Source organism: Toxorhynchites rutilus, chromosome 3 (genome assembly GCF_029784135.1).
Source record: "Toxorhynchites rutilus septentrionalis strain SRP chromosome 3, ASM2978413v1, whole genome shotgun sequence".
Lineage (NCBI taxonomy): Eukaryota > Metazoa > Arthropoda > Insecta > Diptera > Culicidae > Toxorhynchites > Toxorhynchites rutilus.
This window is the reverse complement of record NC_073746.1, coordinates 215,407,868-215,432,870: the sequence shown is the minus strand read 5'-3', so window position 1 is coordinate 215,432,870 and position 25,003 is coordinate 215,407,868. Positions and strand designations below refer to the sequence as shown.

Here is a 25,003-nt window from a genome sequence, read left to right as displayed (position 1 = left end):
GGAAGTATTCGATTAATCGATTAATCGAACGATTATCGGGGTCACTATCTATACAAGCAGGCTGTTTTCGTTCCGTACAAAGATTAGTATATTCCAACAAAAGTACATACGATTATTTAAAATTTGGTAGCTTCATTTAGGACTTTTTTTGTTCTAGTGTATATGTTAACTTTATAACTAAAAATATTTCGATACCCTTTCTAAATAGGGTGATATATTTCGTCTCAAAAACGGTTCTTTCGAACCAACATTTATTTGCAATTGTATGTGCCTACACCAATTAACAACTATCAAAAAACTATTGTTATAATGTTGTCAACAAATATCAAACGTCAGTCTTTTCTTACATTTTTCCTCGTTTGACTCGTTTCTTTGTGTAGCTCGTTTGCGTAGTCTGAAAACGTAAATATTTTCCTTTTTTTATATATGTGGAATAGCGAATCAGTACTAAAGCACTTTGATGCTTTCTTATGTCGTTGTGTCATTTGCGAAAAATCATTAGAAAAGTGTGGAAGAGTGTAAAAGTTCCCGTGGAAACGTAGTAAGCGGTGCTGAAAATCTCGGAAAAAGTCCGTGCTGCTGGTTGCAATCATGACGATTAAACCAGTGGTGAACCAGAAGATTTCGAAGGACGACAGCCAGGAGAGTAGTTCCCAGAACCTCGTGAATAACGGCACAGTGGTCCGCAATGCACACCGGAATGTTGTTTTAAATCAGCTGTCTACGTCAGAAAATCAAGTGAGATCCACCTTCCCGAAAAGGTCCCGTGAGTCGTGACTGCCTTGATATTGAAAATATTTTCTGTTTTGCAATCTTCCAGCCACTTCCGAGGGAAAAACGAGTGCACACTCCGCATAATTTCGACAGCGAAAATGTTCGTCACAGAAGGAGCCCCCACAAGAAGTGAGTAGTTGTGTTTTTAGCTAACTTCCCCTAATGTGGGGAGCAAGTGAAATAATTCATGTCCGTGCTTTGAAAGGGACTACTTGGGTTGATTAATCAGGTGAATAAAAAATAGTACCTCAGTATAGGAAAGCTAACTTAGGAATCGCCATCTTATTAATTTTCTCTCTTCCTTCCCTTAAAAAACGCACAGAGAATATACAACTCTTGTGCTTTATGTGCTGGGTTATATTTTCGTTGCTATTTTCTTGTTTCGATATTTTTATTTATTCAATATGCGATTAATTTATTCTGTTAGTGGGATCAACGCCTTCTGGAGGCAATCACTGTAATTTGTCACTGTTGTTGATACTTTTGGTTATTTTTAAAAACAATTCACCGTGCATTTTCGTCAGCTTTTTTTTTCTTGATCTATAACTCCTTACACATACAGGGATTAAATAGCTGAACAGGCTGAACATATTCAGTTGATGTTGTCATAGGCAGATTTCGAAAATCAGTTAGGGATATCAGGTTGTTTTCAATAGTTTCTGACGACACATAGCCACCGAAACAATATGATTAAATGATCCAATTCTTCTACATAGTATTCTTTCTTTCTATTCACAGTATTGGTCGCCCAAAGCGCGATCATCACCATAAAAGAGAGACCCGCGAGCGTGACAAAAACGCTTCGCCTAACTATCAGGTGGTCATCCCTCCGGTGAACAGTAAAAAGCAATCGACATCATCATGTTCGAGTCCTCTGGGAAACGCAGGAGGTCGTTCGCCCAAGAATACGCTTCCCTCAACTTGCAATCTCAATTTGAACACCGGCAGCAGTGGAAATAATCCGATTACGGCAACGATTGAGGAGGCTCTCTCTGGGTACAACAGCGGCGATGAACACGTTGGCCAGAAAGATGCCCAGCTCAGTCCCGACGAGTGGAAGGAGCGTGATGAGGCATTTGGGAAGATTATGTCCGAGCGCGGGTTGATCATCAAGGATATGGAAGAAGACGGTGCCTGCCTATTTCGTGCAATTTCGTTACAAATTTATGGCGATCAGGATATGCATGAAATTATTAGACAACAAACAATGGACTATATTGTGAGTATCGATTTCGTTTTAATGGAGAGCTAGAATTCAACAACGATTTTCACTTGCAGTACCAAAATCGTGAATATTTTGCACAGTTTGTAACTGAGGATATAAATAATTACGTTGCTAGGAAAAGAGCGAATCACGTACATGGAAATCATATAGAGATTCAAGCAATGTCTGAAATGTACAACCGCTCAGTAGAACTGTATTGTTATCAACTTGGTAAGTGTGCCATTGATTATACAATCATGCATTTTTTATTCCGCTTTTTTGTATTTCACAGAGCCAATCAACATTTTTAATTCCGATCAAATTAATAATGGAAATGAGCCTTTACGATTATCCTATCAACGGGGTTCGCACTATAATGCAATCATGGACCCGTACAAGGCATCAGTAGGGGTCGGTCTAGGTTTGGCTGGTTATAGACCTGACGAAGTGGACATCAAGCAAGTTGCTGACGCAGTACGAATGAGTGAAGAACTGGAAATCGAGCAAACCATGTTTGAAGATAAGTTGAAAACCACCGATTGGGAGGCCACGAATGAGGCCATAGAGGAGCAAATAGCGAGAGAATCGTATCTGCAGTGGTGTCGTGATAATATGCGCGAGAACACCGGCAAGAATAGTAAAAGTACGAGTACCATTACCTCCAGCGAAGTAAGCATGGGAGGGGGAGGTTGCAGTAGTGCTGCGGCCTGTGCAGAAAAATCCCCCAAACATAGTTTAGACGCTGCAACATCGTACTCGGAGTCCTTGCTACGCGAGTTTCGAAAATCTACGTCTCCCTCGTCTTCAAACCTATCCTTCAACCAGGGAAGCTGTTCTTCCAGTTCAAAAGGCAATTCGTTCGAATTGGATGGTTCTCTGCCGGAAACCTCATGTTCAGTACAATACTTTTTCAACAATTGCAACAGAAGAAAGAAAAGGAATCTGAATTCACCGTATGTATCAATATTTTTTCAAAGAAAATCTTATTTTATTTTTTAAATATTTCATAAAACAATCATTTTTATTTGATTCATCATGGTGTTTTATATGTTTATCTAAGTTTCATATTTTTCGTGCAAGAGCGGATCCTGCTCCCGTGATCGAACATTTAGCACTGTACGAAATTATACATTACATTAGCATTAATACGGACGTACATTGTGCTTTTTAAAAAAGTAATAGTGTTATTTTACATGATATGTGACATACGACATAAAAAATAAGCTGTATACAGCAAGTTACCTCTAATTCGACATCTAGCTAACTGGACAGACCCTTGATGCAACACCAATTATTGGACATTTTCGCCTCTAATTGGACATTTTTGTAAATGACTCGTTGTGCTTGCTTGGTAAGTGAGAAAGCGGATAGGCTCAGGGCTTGTGGTAGCGGGAGTGAGTTTTTTTGCAGCTTTGGTGAACATAATCCCAAGAACGAGAAATATAGAGTGTTATTTGCGGAGAATAGCGTCTCTCGTTTTTACCGCTGTTGCTACATTAAAGGGAATATGGACATCAATCAACGAGTAGTGTGACTTTTAGTGCGTACCGCTGTGAAAATATCACCATGTGGTTTGGTGGAAAAATCATGAGTTGGCAGCAATCCAAACTAAGTTCTCTTTCATTTTTATTTTTAAAGAAGTTAATCATTTACATTTATTTTTTTTATAATTTTTTTAAATTCAGTAATTCTATCATTCTTTAGTTTTTAAGTTCTAGAATTGTAGAATTCTTTAGTTCTTTAAGTTTCTTTAAGTTTTTGAATAATTTTCTCAGTTAACTATCCAGATTTCCCAAGAGTAATTTCCCACCGATTGATATTAAAGAAATTTTATCGATTACCTTTTCAAGTTTCCCAAGAATAATCGCCTACCGTCGCGACTGGAGTATAGTTTGCGTTTACATATTCATATCGCTTGCCTCAGTGAATCTTGATTCTAAGCTCCCACCCCCACTAACAACTATCCCTTCCTTGACAATCGCTAAGTAAACACTCTATAGAGGCGACCCTTCTGGCCTTCGGGCGGCGAATATCATACTAACATTCCTTCCTTTGTGGATGTGGCCGGCGTCATTATTGACTAATTAAAGTTTGAATCACCGAAACTTGCACTATGTTTCTACTCCCAAGTGCCATTCAGTGTGTTCTTTTTGCAATTTCGCTGGTTCAGGTCAATCACGGAGAGCAACTATGAATGGTACAGTCACCCAAGCTCAAACTCAAGCTCTAATTGGACATTTTTGTAAACATGGAGTGAGGGACCCAAATTATGACCCAGATTGAAAGTTGCCGCCAGACGTCAACACGTAATCGCGAATGTCTAATTACAGGTCACAATCGCCTCTAATGCGACACTGAGTGGTGCCCCGGTATGTCGAATTAAAGGTATCTTACTGTATTCCCTATTGTGGAATACTGGTTTGAATGTGAACATATGACGTCATAATTATCTACGATGCATTTACTCGACAATATCAGATATAAACCAGGTAACTTGTTCTTGAGAATTTGTTGACCACATGACCGCGAGAGTACACTAATAGTTTACTCCGTTTGTTCACGAGACGGACACAAATGACGCGTCATTACGCGAATGTCATTTTCCGAAATATATCGCCGAAATATACGCCGAAAATCGGCGTGAGCCTCTACACCCGGAGCGGAGCCATACGTGGAACTTGACTACGACTACGGTGTACCTTACACCAGACGCAAAACGACGATATCTTCCGAATTACCGCATCCACGTGCGTGCTGTCTCAGTTCGTTATTCACCGCTTGACGGTACCCGTGACCGCTCTTCTCGTGATAATACTGGAAAATCAGTCTGGTCTGGTCAATCCTGTGATTGCTTGAAACAATCACTGAAATCGCTTAACAAACGGAAGGAATTCCGCTTGCTCGACTCGGCCTTCCATTCGTATCAAACCCTTCTCATCGACCAACGGTATTAGCTTGTGCAGCGGACTGGAATTCTCGATCGCCATCCACTGATCTGCCGGGCGATCCTTGTTCCTTTTCAATACCTTCAACTCATCTATAAAGCATTCTGCTTGAGCCGTCTTCATCAGTAACAGTTCCGCTCTCTCATACTCGTTCTGCGGTAACGGTACGTGAACCGACGCAACGAACCTCTGCATCAGCACTTTCAACTGTCTGTCTGTTGCTCGCAGAGCCTTAATCGGCAGTCCTTGAACCTTCCTCCTGCCGTTAGACACAAAACGGATTAGGCAGACCATCGTACGTACCGGCACTGTCCACTTGAAAAAGCGAAGAGCGTCCACGAGGACGTTCTGTACCTTCACATTGTGCAGATGAACACGTAGCTCCTCCGTTGGGTTTGCTGGCGGTAATTCATTTTACGGCCACTCTTTTTTCTCTTTTGTACAAAAAGGATGGTTCTCGAACCCACGTGCTATTAGAATGCATTTCTTTTTTCCTCTTCGTAAACTGGTCTGCTACATTTAAGCTCGTTGTAACCCAGCGCCAGTCCGTCAGCTTTGTCAGGCTAAATATTTCTCCGATTCTAAAACCGACAAATTGTTTGTATCTGCGCTGATTGGACCAAATCCACAGCACCAAGCTTGCGTCGATCCAGTCAACCTTAAAGCTATGACTCTACAGCACCGCCCCTGACAACCGAGCTCCAATTAGTGGAGTGGATTTGCTTTAGTGGAGCCACCTTGGCCACCTCGCCTGACTTGGCATTCCTGAAACAACTTCGAGGCAGCCTGAACGATCCAATATTCCACATCATCTGTATCCAACATTGACACTTCGTGTAAGATACCTCGTCAATTATAGCATCTCAGTCACAACCTGTCCGCCAAATGTCTTGGACCAGCATCTTTCCGCACACGGTAATTGGAGTGAGAAATTCTATAGGATCGAATTTCGCTATCACAAAACTGCGGACAGTTCGCTTTGATACTCTTATCCACAAATAATTTTCAGAAACTCTGACTTGGATACGGTGGCGAAACAGAAAATATCTCCTACCGGCTCCTAAAGGATGCTTCTTCTTCAATGGCACTAACGTTCCTAGAGGAACTTCGCCGTCTCAACGTAGTATTACTTGCGTCATTTTTATTAGTACTTAGTTGAGATTTCTATGCCAAATAACACGCCTTGAATGCATTCTGAGTGGCAAGCTCTAGAATACGCGTGGCCACAGTGCAAGTCGGAGGAAATTTCTTTGACGAAAAATTCCCCCGACCAGAACTGGAATCGAACCCGAACACCCGGCATGTTAGTTTTGACGCTAACCACTCGGCCAAGGGAGCACCAAAGGATGCCCAGTACATGAAAATGGTGTTTTCGATTTTTTTTTGTTGATGCTTTTCCATACCATGAATCATCAATCCCAGTTTTGATTGTGCTACCATCGGTTCGCTAGGTTTTCCAACTCGTGAATCCAGGGGTGCGAACAAGTACAGATTGTCTATCCCAATCAGAATCGTAGGCGTGATTGAAGAATATTCTTTTACCGGTACGCCAGCCAGATGCTGATACTTCAGGTTCCACCCTAACCTGTGGAAGACTGTGTGAAACCGCTTTCCGGGCTGCCAACTGATCCCTTGAAATCTGGCTTACCCTGCGCCCCAGAATATATTCTTCTTCCCTTGCACTTTTCATCGAATTCTCGTTGTTTTCGCTATCGCTATTTCCCATTTCATTCTCACTATCTTCGATCTTACGGTCATCTTCTTGGACCAGGACCAGGACCAGGACCGGAAGCCTACCATTTCTATCGTCACGTTGTGGTCCTCTTTTCGGGATAGCACCTCGGGAATCTTTGATTGTGGACCCTGAATCGTCTTGGTCTTGTTGCTGTAGCCACTGCTTCACCTTTTTGTCCCGGGTTGTCCTCCGGTGCATCATCGATTTTGCCCCCAATTGCTCTTTCATCGCTAGTTCAGGTCATTCACTGAGAACAACTACGAATTATACAGTCTACCCAAGCTCATGCTCAACCGCGCCTTCTTGCTTTTTCAGCACGCTGACTCGACGGATACTACTCTCCATTTGTTTACGAATAGCATCCCGTCTCTTCGAAAAATCGTGTTCCGCCACGAGTTGATCATCTAGCATTTTCTGCTCGTACTCTAGTTGCTGTCTCTCTACGTCACGCTGGAACTGCAGTTCAAGCTCTCGCATTTACCGTTCCTGTTTCGCCTGCTTGCTGCTCGAACAAAGCTTTTTCCCTCTTCAGACTGCTGCTCAGTCAAATCTATGACGGAACCAGCTCCTTGATCAGACCCTGCATTGCTTAACGAGCCGGACTTCTAGGTGGCTTCTTCGTTTCGACTTCCGGAACCTTCAACTTTTAAACATGGGCAATACCAATCGATTTTGTTAACCCCTTCCCGTATTATTTAATACGTTACACATCAAGTGATTTCACTAGCCTGCTGAGCGTTCTAGCGCCCTATGTTTTTCAAGTACCCACGGGTGAGACTCGATGTTGTACGGGAAAGGGTTAATCTTCTGATCAACACCAGTGCAGGAAAAGGTGAGCTCAGCGCTAGCACTCATGACACTGAACCTTATTGATGTCTACACTGGGAGGAAAATTTAGTATATATGACGATTTTTTTCGTAAATGTTACCAATTCGTTAGTCATTTTCTACCCCAATAATCATTGGTACATCTTACAAAAGGAAATTTGTAGGCATTATTTTTGTAGGATGGTGGGCATGTTGGCCCACCATTGGAACAACATCAGTGAAAACGTTGTTTTTTATTCGTAAGAGATAATGATAAGGGATAATGACATTATGTTGTTGATAATGGATTCTTATTTATAAAGCTGTCTTCAATCATACATTATCTTTTACACAGTAATTTCCTACATCCTACATTCTACATTTAAATATTGCTCGTGCAAATAGACAGATTTAATCGCAGCCTCGACCGCATCAATCTCATATGTTTTTTCAAACCCTCACTCATCAAGGTTTTGCTCTTTTTCCTGTTGCACATTTTCATCCTTTAGGACAGGAACAACTGATTAGTTGGCAGTTGATGGGACCAGATCGCAGTACATTTCATCCCCATTATTTGCTCTCTCGTTTCCTGATGTATGATTATGGTTAGTTATAAATATGGGTTTGTGATGAAACATATGTGATTACCTGAGATTTCTTTGTGTTGCACATGCACAGTCTAATATACATTGATTATTCCACCAATCAACTGTGCAATTTTAATCCAAGGTTAGAAGCTGAAAATTAAAAGGGAAAGGATTGTGTTGAAGTTTATTTTTATAAGATTCGGTCTATTAAGATTTCAATACAACGAATTGAACTTTTGTTTTCCCGCAACGAAAACAAGTTTTCGATATATTTGTGGTCGAGAATTTGTTTTCGAGGAAGAGAAACAAAAGTTACATATATTTGAATCTAATAAAAACCAAAAAGAAACTTACCTCTGAATAGCTTTGTTTCCTCAAGAGGAACGACGACTGCGAAGTACGCACATTTTAGTTCCTAGAAATGAAAACAATCAAGGTTACACATGCTATGAAGTAAAATGTACGAATCTTTAGTAGGGATGTGTATTGCATAAGACATCCGTTTTACAAAGTTTTGGTAATATGTACAAACAATGCGTACATTTTACCAATGTTCCAACTACTAAAGATTTGGTACCTGCATTTACTAATGTTTTGCTCCAGTGTACAGACTCATTCTCCGTTTGCCGCAAAACAGAAATTTTTCGTCTTTCACAGAGGGAGAATTTATTTTCTTCGGGTAATTCAAAAATAAATTTTTAGATTTTATTCGGACGAGTTATACGAGAATTTTTTTTGGCAATCCGTTGATTGAAATCCATTGTGGTGTAGTTATGTTTGTAACAAATGGATATTATGGGGTTTCCTACTGTAAATTTGTGGATTTCGTGATGTACCTCGGTACCATGATATTGGTTTCATTGACCGAGCCAATGTAAGGTTGTACAAAATTGTTGGAGTGACTTGAGTACGGCTCCACGATTTGAATCCTTGATGTCAGGAGCAATTACCCGAAAAATTTGCTCTATAGAAGAGGAGTCATCCGAAACACTGCATATAAATGAGCTTCATGAAGAAAAGTGAAATTTATTTTTGGTGCATACTATTCCACTCTACGGCATTTTTATTTATATAAAGCAACTTTCTTCGTCACTCGATTCATCTAAAATGTTAAAACGGTACATTACCGTACTCAAAAAATTGGAACGAAAAATCGAATTGAATAAGAAAATGGGTGGGTTATATCTATGATATAACCGCAAGGTTGACGTGGGACTACCTTAACTTAGCAATCATTTGTTTGTATTGATTAAATTTTTGATTGAATGAAACATTTCCGAATTCAATTGAATTCAATATATTTGATTTGTGGGTAAAAAGATTTAATAAATGTTATGTAAGCTAAATGCATGCATTGTGACAGATTATGTTCTTCGTTACATGTAACTGACATTCTTTTTACGTTTGGTATGATGCCTAGAACAAAATATGTGAACGGAATTATCAAACGTTTATTTTATTTTACATTTCCCTCTGAAGTTTGCATCTCTCAAGTGTACGTACTTCTCGAACCGTGAATTTGCATGCTTTGATGAACTTCAGGCACTCAGTTTCGATTTTGACATGTACGTCGAACGCTTATAGGCGTTATCGCAACAATTGGTTATCAACATTTTGCCTAATCATCAAATGGTATACGTAGGAATTCAGTGAGCAGAAGATATGAAGGCATATCCTTCAATGCAATCTTGAATAACCGATCCGAAGCGTTGTGTTCGTACCCGCTTTTGTAATCCCGGTTAGGAAAACACTTTTCGGAGTGCAAAGAAAACATGCGAGTGCAGAAATGATGATGGTCCCACCTCATTCCCCTGCAAAGGTTTGGGCGAGACGAGTTATCTTATTGATAATAATTATAGTACGGTATTTATATTTTTCCATCAACTAACCAGTGAGCAAATTAAATTGAACAATAAAACGTACTGGTTAACTCGCAGACATAGATTATTAAACGAAAGAACAATTTAAGCCATTATCTAAACGTATTTATTCCATGGCATGTCGAGAGAATTTCCAACCCGGGAAGACCCTAGACCGATCGGGAATTGAACCCAATACCTATGTCAGTATTAGCCAAGAATTTACAAGGGAATTCCCGCTTTATCAGATCCCCGGCCACGGTACTAGCGTTTCTGAGTTCGAGCAGCTGAGCATACCCAAGCCTAATTCTAGCCGGTACTTCAGGCCCATTACTTATCCCAAGGCATGTCAAGAAAGTTTCCAACCCGAAAAAATCCTTGACCGATCAGGAATTGAACCCAATACCTATGTCAGGTTTAGCCTTGAATTTTCAAAGGAATTCCCGCTTTACTAGATACCCGACAACGACCTATTATGCGATCATTTTCGAGACCAGATAGCTGAGCAAATCTAAGCTTAATTCCAGCCGATACTTCATGCCCTACATCTAACCTAGGGTATAACGCGTCAACCTGAATCTGTAATGAGATCTGCCACAACACAGAAAAATCTTGTTATAATTATCTGTTGAAAAGATGAAAGGAAACAGTGTTAAGGAAACATATTCTAGTCTGCACAAAGGCAAGCAAGTACAAAAGTACTCGCAGTTTGCATTTATTTGCAAAGCCCCAGACACCTTGGTTTTGAAGTCTGTGTTCGGCAAACACATTTCAATCGGAACAAAAATACGTCCGACCGGCATGAATTTGCAATGCCAATTTTCTCAGACACCTTGGTTCTGAAGTCTGTGTTGGGGAAACACATTTCCGTCGGAACAAAAATGCCTCTTCAACTCGAGTCGACCGCGAGTAATCGGTTTCCTATATTATTAACATTATAATTAAGGAAAAATGTATATATACTAGTAACAATACAGTAAGGAGTTCGGCTCCTTTAAACCTATGTAACTGAGCCTGTAAAAATAAACGATTTAAATAAAAAGTCACAGGAGGGTTGTGTCCGAGACACGACCGCTTAGTTGACGTAGGATTCCGTTAGGCTATCTGTTGATTTTGGATATGTTTGAAGAATTATATCGTTAAACTCTTTGATAATGATTTGGTTTTAATGTCTTTGTTAGAGAACACATTTCGGTAGTAACAAAAGTTCCCCTACTTTCATGTATTTGCAATGCCGATTTCCCCCAGGCAGCTTAGTTTTGATGTCTCTGTTAGGGAACATGTTTCGGTGGGAACAAAAGCTCCCCCTACTTTCATGTATTTGTAATGCCGATTTCCCTTAGACAGCTTGGTTTTGATGTCTCTGTTAGGGAATACATTTCGATAGGAACAAAAGCTCCCCCTACTGCCATGTATTTGCAATGCCGATTTCCCCCAGGCAGCTTGGTTTTGATGTCTATGTTAGGGACCCGCCGCATGTGTCATCAATTTCGACCAATCAGAAGTGGGTATTTCCGTTAGGATAGGGGTTGAGATTTTTCAATTGTTCGATAGTTAGTTTCATGACATATATTATTTTCTTCGATATAAAAAATTGTTATGAAGTGCCGAAATCGATTGACGCAAAAATTTCATCAATCCATCATGAAATGGCTGAGCAATAAGCGTTTGAAATTGGACAATTTTCACGATGTGCTCGATTTTCGATTTTCAATTTGTACCCCAATATGTTCCCGAAAGACGTAATCCTACGTCAAAAAAATGCCTCCGACTTGCATGTTTTTGCAATGCCAATTTCCCCACGCTCCTTGGATTTAAAGTCTGTGTTAGGGAAACACATTTCAGTCGGAACAAAAATGCCCCCGACTTACATGTATTTGCAATGCCAATTTCCCCAGACATCTTGGTTCTGAAGTCTGTGTTAGGGAAACACATTTCCGTCGGAACAAAAATACCCCCGACTTTCATGTATTTGCAATGCCGATTTCTCCAACGCTGCGTGGTTTTGAAGTCTGTGTTAGGGAACAAATTTCGGTGAGAGCAAAAGTCTCCATACTTCATGTATTTGCAATGTTGATTTCCCCAAGGCTGCTTGGTTTTGATGGCCGTGTTGGGGAAACCGTAAATCGGGCCAATCAAAACGAGGCAATTAGGGCGTTTAGATAACGCTTAACATTTTACAGTTATTCAATTGTTTTTCTAATGAAAAATAACATTCTATTCATTGTGATAGAAGCGTAGAAATATTCCCTATCAATTGATGCAAACTTCTTTCCGATCCAGTAAAAAATGTTCGAGTTATTAGCATTCGGAATCTTTCAATTTTTCCTGCATGTTCTGTGTTTAGGTTTTCATTTTACCTCCCATATACTCCGGTTAGACGTAGTCCCACGTCAAAAAGACGGGTGGGTAATGTCGGGGACATAACCGGAGTGACGTAGGACTATACAAAGGGGACAGCTATTGCTAAATATATATTTTAAATTTATTGTTTTATTTTCTTCTCCTATGTGAATACCTACCTATCTACCTGACAAATGGATTAGTTTACTGTTTACTCTTTATGAACATGTTGGGGTTCTGAAAAGAACCTTTGGTGTTGTGTTTTTGCGTTTTTTTACAAACTTGATTCTTGATTTTTTTCTGATGGCTTTGTACTTATTAAATGTTCAACGCCGGGCATCTCTCGGCGTATGCACATATCGTACAATCAAAGTGATGGCAGTGATAGGGAATGCATAGGTGGTCATCAGCTCATTCACTATCACATATTTCACTATTGAGTACATTACCGTACCTTAAACTGTCGTTTCGGAGACGAATGAATTGTAAGATTTGTAATCTCCGCAAACAAAGTAAATAAAAATGAAAAAGAACTGAGGTTTTGGAGACGAACTCTACGATCTGTCGAGAAATAAACGAGCTATAAGCGTTCTGAAAAACCAACAGTAAATACACGGATGGATGACATTCGGACTAAAGTCCTTTAAAATAAGAACAGAGTAGCAGGAAATACATAGCTCATCATGTTGCTCCTTAGTTATTTTTCTATACAATGCAGATGTAACGTCAGTCAATTTTCAACATCAGTTATCAACCAAAGAGAGCAGTTCTTGCTACCGAGAAAATTTGTTAATGCCATCCTGCATACAATGTGTTGTAATTTGAAGCCACTTTTAATTCGGGAACCATGCATGGGTTTTTGAAAACTGAGTGATCAATTTAAAAGACCCCAACCACCAATAAGTTCAAGAACAAGCATAAACAAAATAAATCAGTTTATATTATATGTCATATTATGTCACTTTAGAATGCATTGGTGTTGTGAAAAACTTTTAATAACTCTTCTTTGAAAGGTTTAATGGCCCTGAAAAGCACCGTGTTGTACGGTGGCGGTCTATCTGCTGCCGTTTTGCGATTGCGTTTGCCACTCGCTGAAACTAGTTGTTGCCACCGAACCGAATGTGCTCTGTTCTGTAAGCGGGTTTTCTTATTGTCGTGAGCAGCTTCGCAAGCCAACTCGAGCACTCCGGCGGCCGAAATTCTATAACCGCTATTAGGTATACTGGTGCTCAGGCACCAATCCGTTGATGCGATGTGATGTGAAACGATGCCATACAACCACCCTGATTTACGGTTTGAAAGAGAATGATATATTTTTCAGCGGATCCGCGCGTTTTGTACTTTAGCGGTACACGATTACAGGATAGAGACAAATTGGCAAACTCAGCCAAAGGGGCGAGTCCAACGAGACGAACGAATGAGCGTTAAAAGGCAGCGATGGCAAAAAATACATTCATTACGATTTGTTCGCTCGTTGGATTCACATGCAGGCTAAAAAGGGTCCTTTTCAGGATCACAAAAATATCTTTAATCTAAAGAGTTTATTGTTTTGTTATCACTCGATATCCTCATATTGTTCGGCTAAACCTTCCTGTTTAACGATTGCGTTTGCCACTCGCCACAGCTTTCACAGTTGGAAAATTTCATCCCATCCAGCTTGTGACATGTTGTACAGTAAATTATATTTAATGCGACGTGCCGAAGCACCACTCAGTGTCGCATTAGAGGCGATTTTAACCTGTAATTAAACATTTGCGATGACAGTGGTACAGTGTCGACTTTCAATGGGGGGGGTCATAATTTGGACCCCGAACTCTATGTTTACAAAAAAGTCCAAATAAATATGTCGCATTACAGGTCCGTTCAATTAGCTAAATGTCGACTGTACTTTCAATCTAGAAGCAAGTTAAGAATTGGTGAAAATTGAATAATCGGGAAAGTCCCCAACCATCAATAAGCTCAGAACAACTGTCAAATTCTCATACTCATCATATCATGGAAACAAATTATGAAAAAATCAATTTGTGTTTTATTATTATTTGGGATATTGTTTCAGAAAGCATTGAACTGTATTTCGTAAACTCTTTTTTGGAAGGTTTAATGGCCCTGAAAAGCGCCGTGTTTTATGGAATGGTTCCAATTTAGAAAACTTAGTACTCGTGGTTTTGAAAAAAAACCATTTTGAACGCCCTTGATGCCGCCTTGTTCTGGATTTGCCACCAAAGTAGTTTGTATAAAGAACAAGTTTTTTTCTTATGCTATCTGCTGCCGTTTTGCGATTGCGTTTGCCACTCGCCACTCGTTGCAATTGCCTGTTGTTGTCTTGATGTCCACCGAACCGAATGTGGTCTGTTCTGAATGCGGATTTTCTTATAGTCGCGAGCAGCTTTGCCAGCTAACTCGATCACTCCGGCGGCCGAAACTATATATCGCCGACTAGGTGGACTGGTGCACTGGTACTAACGCGCTCGGCCTAGCTACCCTTGCGGAGCAATTGTCGAATACACCTACGGGAAATTGCAGACCAACACGGTTCGAGCGGGATTTTGCCTTTCCCTTTACCTTTTCTCCTTTGCCATTTCCAGACATGGCTGCTTGTGTTGGTTTGTTGATGTGATGTGATGCGAAACGATGTGGTGTACGGTTTGGATGAGAATGATCGTTACGGCAGCGGAGCGGGGATTTTTAAGCTGACTGGCTGGCTCGAGAATTACGCATGTGTGAGACTGCGACCAATGTTTCGTTCATTTTTTTTTCTTTTTCCTTTCCAATCGTGCTTCATTGTATTTCGCTGCTGCTCTGGTTGCTCGTTTTGGTCGATACGATTTGAGGAGCACAAAATGGACCAATCAAAAATGGGCACATAGTGCATTTGAACAATGCTTGATATTTCACAATTATTCAATTATTTATCTCAAGGAAAAATGAAATGTTATTCGTTATGATAGACGCGTAGATATATTTCCTATCAATTGATGCAAAAACCTTTGCGATCTATTGAGAAATGCTCGAGTTATAAGCGTTCCAAATCTTGCATTTTTTCCTACTTGTTCAGTTCCTAGATTTCCATTTCACCCCCTATATCTTCCGGTTAGACGTAGTCCTACGTCAAAAAAAGACGGGTGGGTAATGTCGGGGACATAACCGGAGTGACGTAGGACTATAGAAAGGGGACAGCTTTTGCTAAATATATATTTTAAATTATTGTTTTATTTTCTTCTCCTACGTGAATACCTACCTATCTACCTGAAAAAATGGATTAGTTTACTGTTTATTCTTTATGAACATGTTGGGGGTTCTGAAAAGAACCTTTGGTGTTGTGTTTTTGCGTTTTTTTACAAACTTTCTCAATTTTTTCTCACTATCTTTTAGTTGCTTCTTGATTTTTTTTCTGGAGGCTTTGTACTTATTAGATCTTCAACGCCGGGCATCTTTTGGCGTATGCACATATCGTACAATCAAAATGATGGCTGTGATAGGGAATTCATAGGTGGTCATCAGCTCATTCACTATGATATATTTCACTATTGAGCACATTACCGTATCTTAAACTGTGGTTTCGGGGACGAATGAATTGTAAGATTTGTAGTCTCCGCAAACAATGTAAATAAAAATGAAAAATAACTGAGGTTTTGTAGACAAACTCTACGATCTGTCGAGAAATAGACGAGCTACAAGCGTTCTGAAAAACCAACAGTAAATACAGGGACGGATGACCTTCGGATTAAAGTCCTTTAAAATAAGAACAGAGCAGCAGGAAATACATAGCTCATCATGTTGCTCCTTAGTTATGTTTCAATACAATGCAGATGTAACGTCAGTCAATTTTCAACAGAAGTTATAAACCAAAGAGAGCAGTTCTTGCTACCGAGAAAATTTGTTAATGCCATCCTGCATACAATGTGTTGTAATTTGAAGCCACTTTTAATTCGGGAACCATGCATGGGTTTGTGAAAACTGAGTGATCAATTTAAAAGACCCCAACCGCCAATAAGTTCAAAAACAATCATAAACAAAATAAATCAGTTCATACCATATGTCATATTATGTCACTTTAGAATGCATTGGTATTGTGAATAACTTTTAATAACTCTTCTTTGAAAGGTTTAATGGTCCTGAAAAGCGCCGTGTGTTACGGTGGCTGGTTTTGCCACCAAAGCAATACACGTCAGCAACGTGTATTGTTTTGTTGATGTGATGCGATGCGATGTGAAAGATGCCATACAACCACACTAATTTACGGTTTGAAAGAGAATGATATATTTTTCAGCGGGTTCGCGCGTTTTATGCTTTAGACGAGACGAACGAATGAGCGTTAAAAGGCATCGATGGCAAAAAAATAAATTCATTACGATTTGTTCGATCGTTGGATTCACATGCAGGTTAAAAAGGGTCCTTTTCAGGATCACAAAATTATCCTTAATCTAAAGAGTTTATTGTTTTGTTATCACTTGATATCCCTATCTTGTTCGGCTAAACCTTCCTGTTTGCGTTTGCCACTCGCCACAGTTCTCACAGTTGGAAAATTTTTCCCCATCCAGCTTGTGACATGTTGTACAGTAAATTACATTTAATGCGACGTGCCGAAGCATCACTTAGTGTCGGATTGGAGGCGATTTTAACCTGTAATTGAACATTTGCGATGACAGTGGTACAGTGTCGACTTTCAATTTGGGGTCATAATTAGGACCCCGCACTCTATGTTTACAAAAATGTCCTAATAAATATGTCGCATTACATGTCCGTCCAATTAGATAGATGTCGGACTAAATGTAAATTACTGTACTTCCAATCTGGAAGCAATTTAAGAATTGGTGAAAATTGAATAATCGGGAAAGTCCACAACCATCAATAAGCTCAGAACAGCTGCCAAATTCTCATACTCATCATATTATGGCAAACAAATTATGAAAAAATCAATTTATGTTTTATTATTTTATTATTTTGGATATTGTTTTAGAAAGCATTGAACTGTATTTCGTAAACACTTTTTTGGAAGGTTTAATGGCCCTGAAAAGCGCCGTGTTTTATGGAATGGTTCCATTTTAGAAAACTTAGTACCCGTGGTTTTGAAAAAAAACAGGAAGTGGGTTATATCTATGGTATAACCGCAATGGTGACGTAGGACTATCGTTGATTCAGTGATCATTTGTTTGAAGTTGAATCTGAATCCATTCTGAATGAAGAATAAATGAATATTCGGGGGACTTCGAAAACGAGAGCGTTACATTAGAGGTACAAGGTTTTATGCATCCAATATTGGATACGAAAATATCCTACTGATGAGGAAGAATAATCTTCAGAAGCTTTCCTGCTGATTGCCCTTGATTGAAAAATCACAGAACGAAATGTATTTGGTCGCAGTGTTATATGATTAGAAAACATTAAAATAAACTCTTTCGCATGAATTTATCAATTCCCAGGAGAACTGGCAGAATATTTTTCAGCAACGATAATATTCTTCCGGAATCTTCTCGATGCAGGATAGCATATAAACGAAAGATATATGTGTGTGTGTCGGCTGCTTTGATGTCTCAAACGGAACCGTTTTTCGGTGCTGATACTCTCTCGGTCGTCTTCTCTTCTTCTGATGGATCGGTTTTTCTGCGCTCCCTCACAGTTCCAAACTAACTGAATGCGTTTCATGTCAGGTAATGAATCTCTTGATCCCTCGCCGTCCAGCTCGTCCAGCACGTTCAGCTCGATGTTCTCACGAAAAATGATTGCGTTTCATGATGATGATGTTGAATTAAAGAGGCTTTAAACTTTGCAGTTCATTCGCCTCTAACAGATTGCGTTTCACCACCAGAATATCGCTTAAGTATGCTTTTTGTCCGTGATTGAATATAAAGAAGGTGTGGTTTACGATGGCAATTTGGAAGGCAAACTAGAGGCGAATGAGCTCTCTGAGTTTGAAACTTTCAGCGACTGAGCAATAATCGATTGAGAATTATGTTTTTCGCGATGCGAAACATTTTCCGTTGCGCGCGCATCCAATATTGGAAACGAACATATCCTACTGATGGGGAAGAAAAATCTTCAGAAGCTTTCCTGCTAATTGCACTTGATTGAAAAATCACAAAATCAATTGTATTTGGTCGCAGCGTTATATGTTAGAAAATATTAAAATAAACTCTTTAGCATGAATGTATTTTTCAATCCCCAGGGGAACTGGCAGATTATTTTTCAGCAACAATAACATCTTCCCAGATTCTCTCCGATACCCGAAGCTCACCAGTGGTTAATGCTAACTCGATAACCACCTGTTAGTAGCACTTAATTGAAAAATATTTGGTCGCAGTTTTACATGGATAGAAAACATTAAAATAAACTCTTTCACATTAATGTATTTTTCAATTCCTAGGGAACTGGCAGATTATTTTTCAGCAGCGATTAGATCTTTCCGGAATATTCTCGATGCTGAAAAAAAAAAAATTCCACGCGTGTATGTGTGTGTGTGGCGGCTGCTTCAATGTCTTCCCGGAGAACCGTTTTTCAATGCTGATACTCTCTTGGTCACTATCTCTTCTCCTTCGATGGCTCGGCTTCTCTGCCCTCCCTCACAGTTCCAAACAAACTGCATGTCTTTCAGATTAGGTCAGGCTAGGTAATGAATATCTCGATCCCTCGATTCCTCGCCGTCCAGCTCGTTCAATTATGATGTTACCTTGTCGATGTCCTCACGAAAAATGAATGCGTTTCACCACCAGAATATCGCTTAAGTATGCTTTTTATGCGTGATTGAATCGAGAGAAGGATAATCGATTGAAAATTATATAATTTTCGCGATGCGAAACATTTTTCGTTGCGCGCGCATACAATATTGGATACGAAAATTTTCTACTGATGGGGAAGAATAATTTTCAGAAGCTTCCATGTTAATTGCGATCGATTGAAAAATCACAAAACAAAATGTATTTGGTTGCATTATTATATGGATAGAAAACATTAGAATAAACTCTTTCGCATCAATGTATTTCTCAATTCCCAGGGGAATTGGCAGGGTATTTTTCAGCAACGATTAGTTTGTTCCAGATTTTCCTCGATACTCGAAGCCCATCAGTGGTTAATGCTAACTCGATAACCACCTGTTTATAGCACTTGATTGAAAAATATTTGGTCGCAGTGTTACATGGATAGAAAACATTAAAATGAACTCTTTCGCATGAATGTATTTTTCAGTTCCCAGAGGAACTGGCAGATTATTTTTCAGCAACGATTGAATCTTTCCGGAATTTTCTCGATGCTGAATGGCATCCAAACGAAGAGTTCCGCGCGTGTATGTGTGTGTGTGGCGGCTGCTCCAAACTCTTCCCGGGGAACCGTTTGTGGCATCACTCTGCTCCTGATGGATTCCCTTCTGGCCTGAGGTGCACAAACAGGCTCTTGGTGGCACCGTTCATCCGCGCTTTCATGATAAACGAAGAGCTTCACCACAACAGCGACAACATGCTGTTCAATTATAACTGAGTGGATTTCCGAGCGGCGCTCGCTTATATACCGATTGGTGATTTCAATAGCCTGTTTTGAAAACAATTTTAAGGCTATTGAAACAAGTTTTTGGATCAAAAAGTAACAAGTATATAACGCGTAGACATTTTATCTTTCGAATGAAGTGTTTATCATACCATTTCGTTCAGTTGTTTAGGAGCTATTAACGCTCAAAATCTCGGTCTCAGGCGTAACGCTTTCGTTTTCGAAACTTTGATTTTACACCCCGGTATAGAAATGAAAGACGTAGTCCTACGTCAAAAACCATTTCGAACGCCCTCGATGCCGCCTTGTTCTGGATTTGAACCAAAGCAGTTTGTATAAAGAACAAACTTTTGACGTAGGACTACGTCTAACCGTAAGATATAGGGAGTGAAATGGAAATCTAGGCACTGAACAAGTAGGAAAAAATGCAAGATTTGGAACGCTTATAGCTCGAGCATTTCTCAATAGATCGCAAAGGTTTTTGCATCAATTGATAGGAAATATATCTACGCATCTATCATAACGAATAACATTTCATTTTTCTTGAGATAAATAATTGAATAATTGTGAAATATCAAGCATTGTCAAAATGCACTATGTGCCCATTTTTGATTGGTCCATTTTGTGCTCCTCAAATCGTACCGACCAAAACGGGCAACCAGAGCAGCAGCGAAATAGAATGAAGCACGATTGAAAAGGAAAAAGAAAAAAATGAACGAAACATTGGTCGCAGTCTCACACATGCGTAATACTCGAGCCAGCCAGTCAGCTTAAAAATCCCCGCTCCGCTGCCGTAACGATCATTCTTTGTGTGGACACTGACTGGACAACATCGTTGCTGGACGAGCTGGACGGCGAGGGATCGAGTGCCTTTCTCAAGGCAAGAGGGTGGAGGTGGTAGCGCTGGAGTAAATAGAGTAGAGTTTTCAAAGGGCCTTTCTCAAGGCTAGAGACGAATGAACTGCAAAAGTTTAAAGTCTTTATAATACAAGACCTTCCTTCCTTCCGTAACGATCATTCTTTGTGTGGACACCAACTGGACAACGTCGTTGCTGGACGAGCTGGACGGCGAGGGATCGAGTGCCTTTCTCAAGGCAATGGGGGCGGAGGTGTAATGCAGGAGTTAGAGTAGAGTTTTCAAAGGGCCTTTCTCAAGGCTAGAGACGAATGAACTAAAAAGTTTAAAGTCTCTATAATACAAAACCACCACCACCGTAACGATCATTCTTTGTGTGGACACCGACTGGACAACATCGTTGCTGGACGAACTGGACGGCGAGGGATCGAGTGCCTTTCTCAAGGCAATGGGGGCGGAGGTGTAATGCAGGAGTTAGAGTAGAGTTTTCAAAGGCCTTTCTCAAGGCTAGTGACGAATGAACTAAAAAGTCTCTGTAATACAAAACCACCACCACCACCGTAACGATCATTCTCATTCAAACCGTACACCACATCGGTTCGCATCACAAGACATCAACAAACCAACCCAAGCAGCCATGTCTGATCATGGTAAAGGAGGAAAAGTGAAGGGAAAGGAAAAATGAAAGTAAGGGAAAGAGTTCGAAATTTTCCAACTGTGAAAGCTGTGGCGAGTGGCAAATGCAATCGCTAAACAGAAAGGTTTAGCCGAACCAGATGGGGATATCGAGTGATAACAAAACAATAAACTCTTTAGATTGAAGATTATTGTGTGATCCTGAAAAGGACCCTTTTTAGCCTGCATGTGAATCCAACGAGCGAACAAATCGTAATGAATGTATTTTTTTGCCATCGCTCCCTTTTAACGCTCATTCGTTCGTCTCGTTGGACTCGTCCCTCTGGCTGAGTCTGCCGATTTGTCTCTATCCTGTGAGTGTGTACCGCTAGAGTATAAAACACGCGGACCCCAAAAAAATAATATCTTATTTTCTTTCAAACCGTAAACCCGTGTGGTTGTACGGCATCGGCATCGTGGACGTAACAAAGGAGGACAAGTTAAGGGAAAGGCAAAGTCTCACTCGAACCGTGCAGGTCTCCAGTTCCCTGTTGGTCGCATTCACTGATTGCTCCGCAAGGGTAACTAGGCCGAACGGATTGGTGCCGGAGCACCAGTATACCTAACAGCGATTATAGAGTTTCGGCCGTCGGAGTGCTCGAGTTGGCTTGCAAAGCATCAAGAACAGAGCAGCTTCGGTTCGGCGCTCATCAAGGCAACAATTAGTTTCTGTGAGTGGCAAAGTGTTTCTCCGGCACGTCGCATTAAATGTAATTTAGTGAACAACATGTCACAAGCTGGATGGGAAGAAATTTTCCAACTGTGAAAGCTGTGGCGAGTGGCAAACGCAATAGCTAAACAGGAAGGTTTAACCGAACAAGATGGGAATATCGAGTGATAACAAAAACACAACATCAAAGGTTCTTTTCAGAACCATCAACATATTCATAAAGAGTAAACAGTAAGCTAATCCATTTTTCAGGTAGATAGGTAGGTATTCACGTAGGAGAAGAAAATAAAACAATATATTTAAAATATATATTTAACAAAAGCTGTCCCCTTTGTATAGTCCTACGTCACTCCGGTTATGTCCCCGACATTACCCACCCGTCTTTTTTTATTCTGCTATCTGCTGGTGTACGGTTTCGAAGAGAATGATCGTTACGGCAGCGGAGCGGGTATTTTTAAGCTGATTGGCTGGCTCGAGAATTACGCATGTGTGAGACTGCGACCAATGTTTCGTTCATTTTTTATCATTTTTCTTTCCAATCGTGCTTCATTGTATTTCGCTGTTGCTCTGGTTGCCCGTTTTGGTCGGTACGATTTGAGGAGCACAAAATGGACCAATAAAAATGGGCACATAGTGCATTTGTACAATGCTTGATAATTCACAATTATTCAATTATTTATCTCAAGAAAAATGAAATGTTATTCGTTATGATAGATGCGTAGATATATTTCCTATCAATTGATGCAAACACCTTTGCGATCTATTGAGAAATGTTCGAGTTATAAGCGTTCCAAATCTTGCATTTTTTCCTACTTGTTCAGTTCCTAGATTTTCATTTCACCCCCTATATCTTCCGGTTAGACATAGTCCTACGTCAAAAAACTTGTAAATGAAAATACGTGTCCAATCGAAATTGTAGAAAGAAGTAGGGTAGATAGGAACATTATGGTCTCCCTAAGAACGAAACATCCTAAATCATGTAGGAACATTTATAAATCATCATTTTAAACATTTTAAAATTATACCTGACGATTTGAAACATTATTGATCGATGTACATTGTATGAATATGCTTCAAAAAATTTATTTGGAAAATTTACACTTTCAAATGTTGAAAATTTTGAAAATGTGTTCCATTTTCGATTTGTCGATTCAATCATTTAAGGATGTTTTCGCTAGGAAATAATGCAACAAGTTCCTAAAACGAAAGTTTATTTTGTTTTGAAACTATTATGTATACAGTAGAATCTCGATTATCCGCGATAGCGAGTTCCCTGGTTATTCTGTAGACCTTCCCGAAATTTATCATTGAGTGGTTGCGTCTTGCGTTTTTGTTTTGGTCATGACTTTCACATTATCTGAACATTGGTGTACATGACCTTACAGTTTAATAGTTTGGATAGTTTAATGTTCTTTGTATTGATGAAACAAAGTTTTCATGCTAAAACATCTTTTTTTTCGTATTTACACCTTATTTTTAACCTTTCATTGCGTTATCCGTTATTTTCGTTATACGCGGTGACCTAGCCCGACTATTCCGCGGATAATCGGGGTTCTACTGTATTTTATTGGATTTCATTCAGTTTGCATGTACAAAAAAAAACAATGTGATCAAAGTGATTGGACTGCAATTTTACATTAATCAAAACAGGAACAGAGAATATCTGTTATGTTATGTACCCACGAGTGGCATCGATAGCATTGGTTCCATGCATCACTGCCCGTAGAGAAACTGAATTGTGCCCCACAGTAGTAGGATTTTGGAATTTTTGGTCTGCATCTGTTGATTGAAGATAATAATTTCTAGTTTACTTGCTGCTCCTTTGGAAAAGATAGTTACTGGAATCACTGATATCTCTTCGACGTTGAATTGCCTAACTGGTGAAATATTGTACTCGCGTTGACAGCGAAATGGTGCCGACATCTGGATACGACATTAGTTTGTGTGAGGTCAAATATTCTCTATCAGATTAGTCAGCTCTAAGGCAGTTTAAAATTGTTAAAATTCAAATGAATTTTTTTTCTTGGCGTTATTTACCTTCTAGAAGTACGTTGTTCGGACCCTAATTTCAACTATTTTCAATGGTTTTTCAGATATTCTCACCAAAGCTCACCATTATAATAGAAAATTATCTTTGGACACAATTTTTGTATGATATCTTTTCACTACTTGCAATCAAAAATGATTTTAATTTACATGACGTGCTAATTTGATTTGGGAAAAATAATTTTCATTCATAATTTTAATTTTAAAAGAGCGTCATTCCTTCTGCAAACCCATATTGTCATGCCTACTCCCCCATTACGTAATACGCTGCTCAATGCCGTCAACGCGGATTTCTGCTGTACGTGTTACAGTAAATCGTAGAATTCCCCGACTGCAACGCGATTGAATCTTTGTGCCCTCTTTGTGCGGCGGAGGTTGCTTCTGGTGTCCGAAGTGAAAGTTGTGAGTGGCGCTTCCGAAAACCAGCCAACTAATCTATTCCGACTAATTGCTTTTGGCTATTGGAAGGGTGAAAAATATCATTTCATTCGGCCAAGGCATACGCCAGCTTCCCGGTTTCTATCGCCGTAACACCGTAGAACCGTTGTTACTAAATGATCCGAGCAGCTACACTCTGTCCAACTTCTATAAGACCAGGTGATGTTCTTGCAGCATTTTTGTGTCATTGTAAACAAACAACGCTTCAATTTATATTCTACACTGAGAGAAATAATTAGTAAATATAACGTTTTTTATTAGTAAATACTACCAATCTATAGTCATTTTCGACCGTACTAATAAACACATATGTCAAGAAGAACCATGATTCGGAAGCCCAATATCGGCTACATTTTCTCGCCGAAAATGCACGTATCAGAATTATATCCTTATCATACCTCCGTATTGCCTTATGGGAACAATGAAAATGGTTAATACGCGCTTTTCTCACCAGTTTTCAGATATGACAATATCCAAGCTTACTAATGTTATCGAGTAAAATATACTAATCTCTGGTAGGGATGCGTGTTTGTTGACAATATGTACAAAAAATTTGTACATTCTACTAATTTTGCATTACCAAATGTA

General features: G+C 39.7%; 1 protein-coding gene across 3 annotated transcripts in view; it reads left to right on the top strand.

The window, feature by feature from the left end:
• Positions 1-355: 355 nt before the first annotated feature.
• LOC129775574 (OTU domain-containing protein 5-B) overlaps positions 356-25,003 on the top strand; it is a 42,862-nt gene continuing 18,214 nt past the window's right edge. For all 3 annotated transcript variants that reach the window (XR_008742985.1, XM_055780456.1, XM_055780455.1), the window contains exons 1-5: positions 356-738; positions 821-903; positions 1,513-1,993; positions 2,053-2,209; positions 2,271-2,931. Coding sequence is in view for 2 of the 3 variants with exons in the window: in XM_055780456.1 (XP_055636431.1) it covers positions 592-738; positions 821-903; positions 1,513-1,993; positions 2,053-2,209; positions 2,271-2,931 (1,529 nt within the window). In the remaining variant the exon portion in view is untranslated. The remainder of the gene's footprint in view (positions 739-820; positions 904-1,512; positions 1,994-2,052; positions 2,210-2,270; positions 2,932-25,003) is intronic.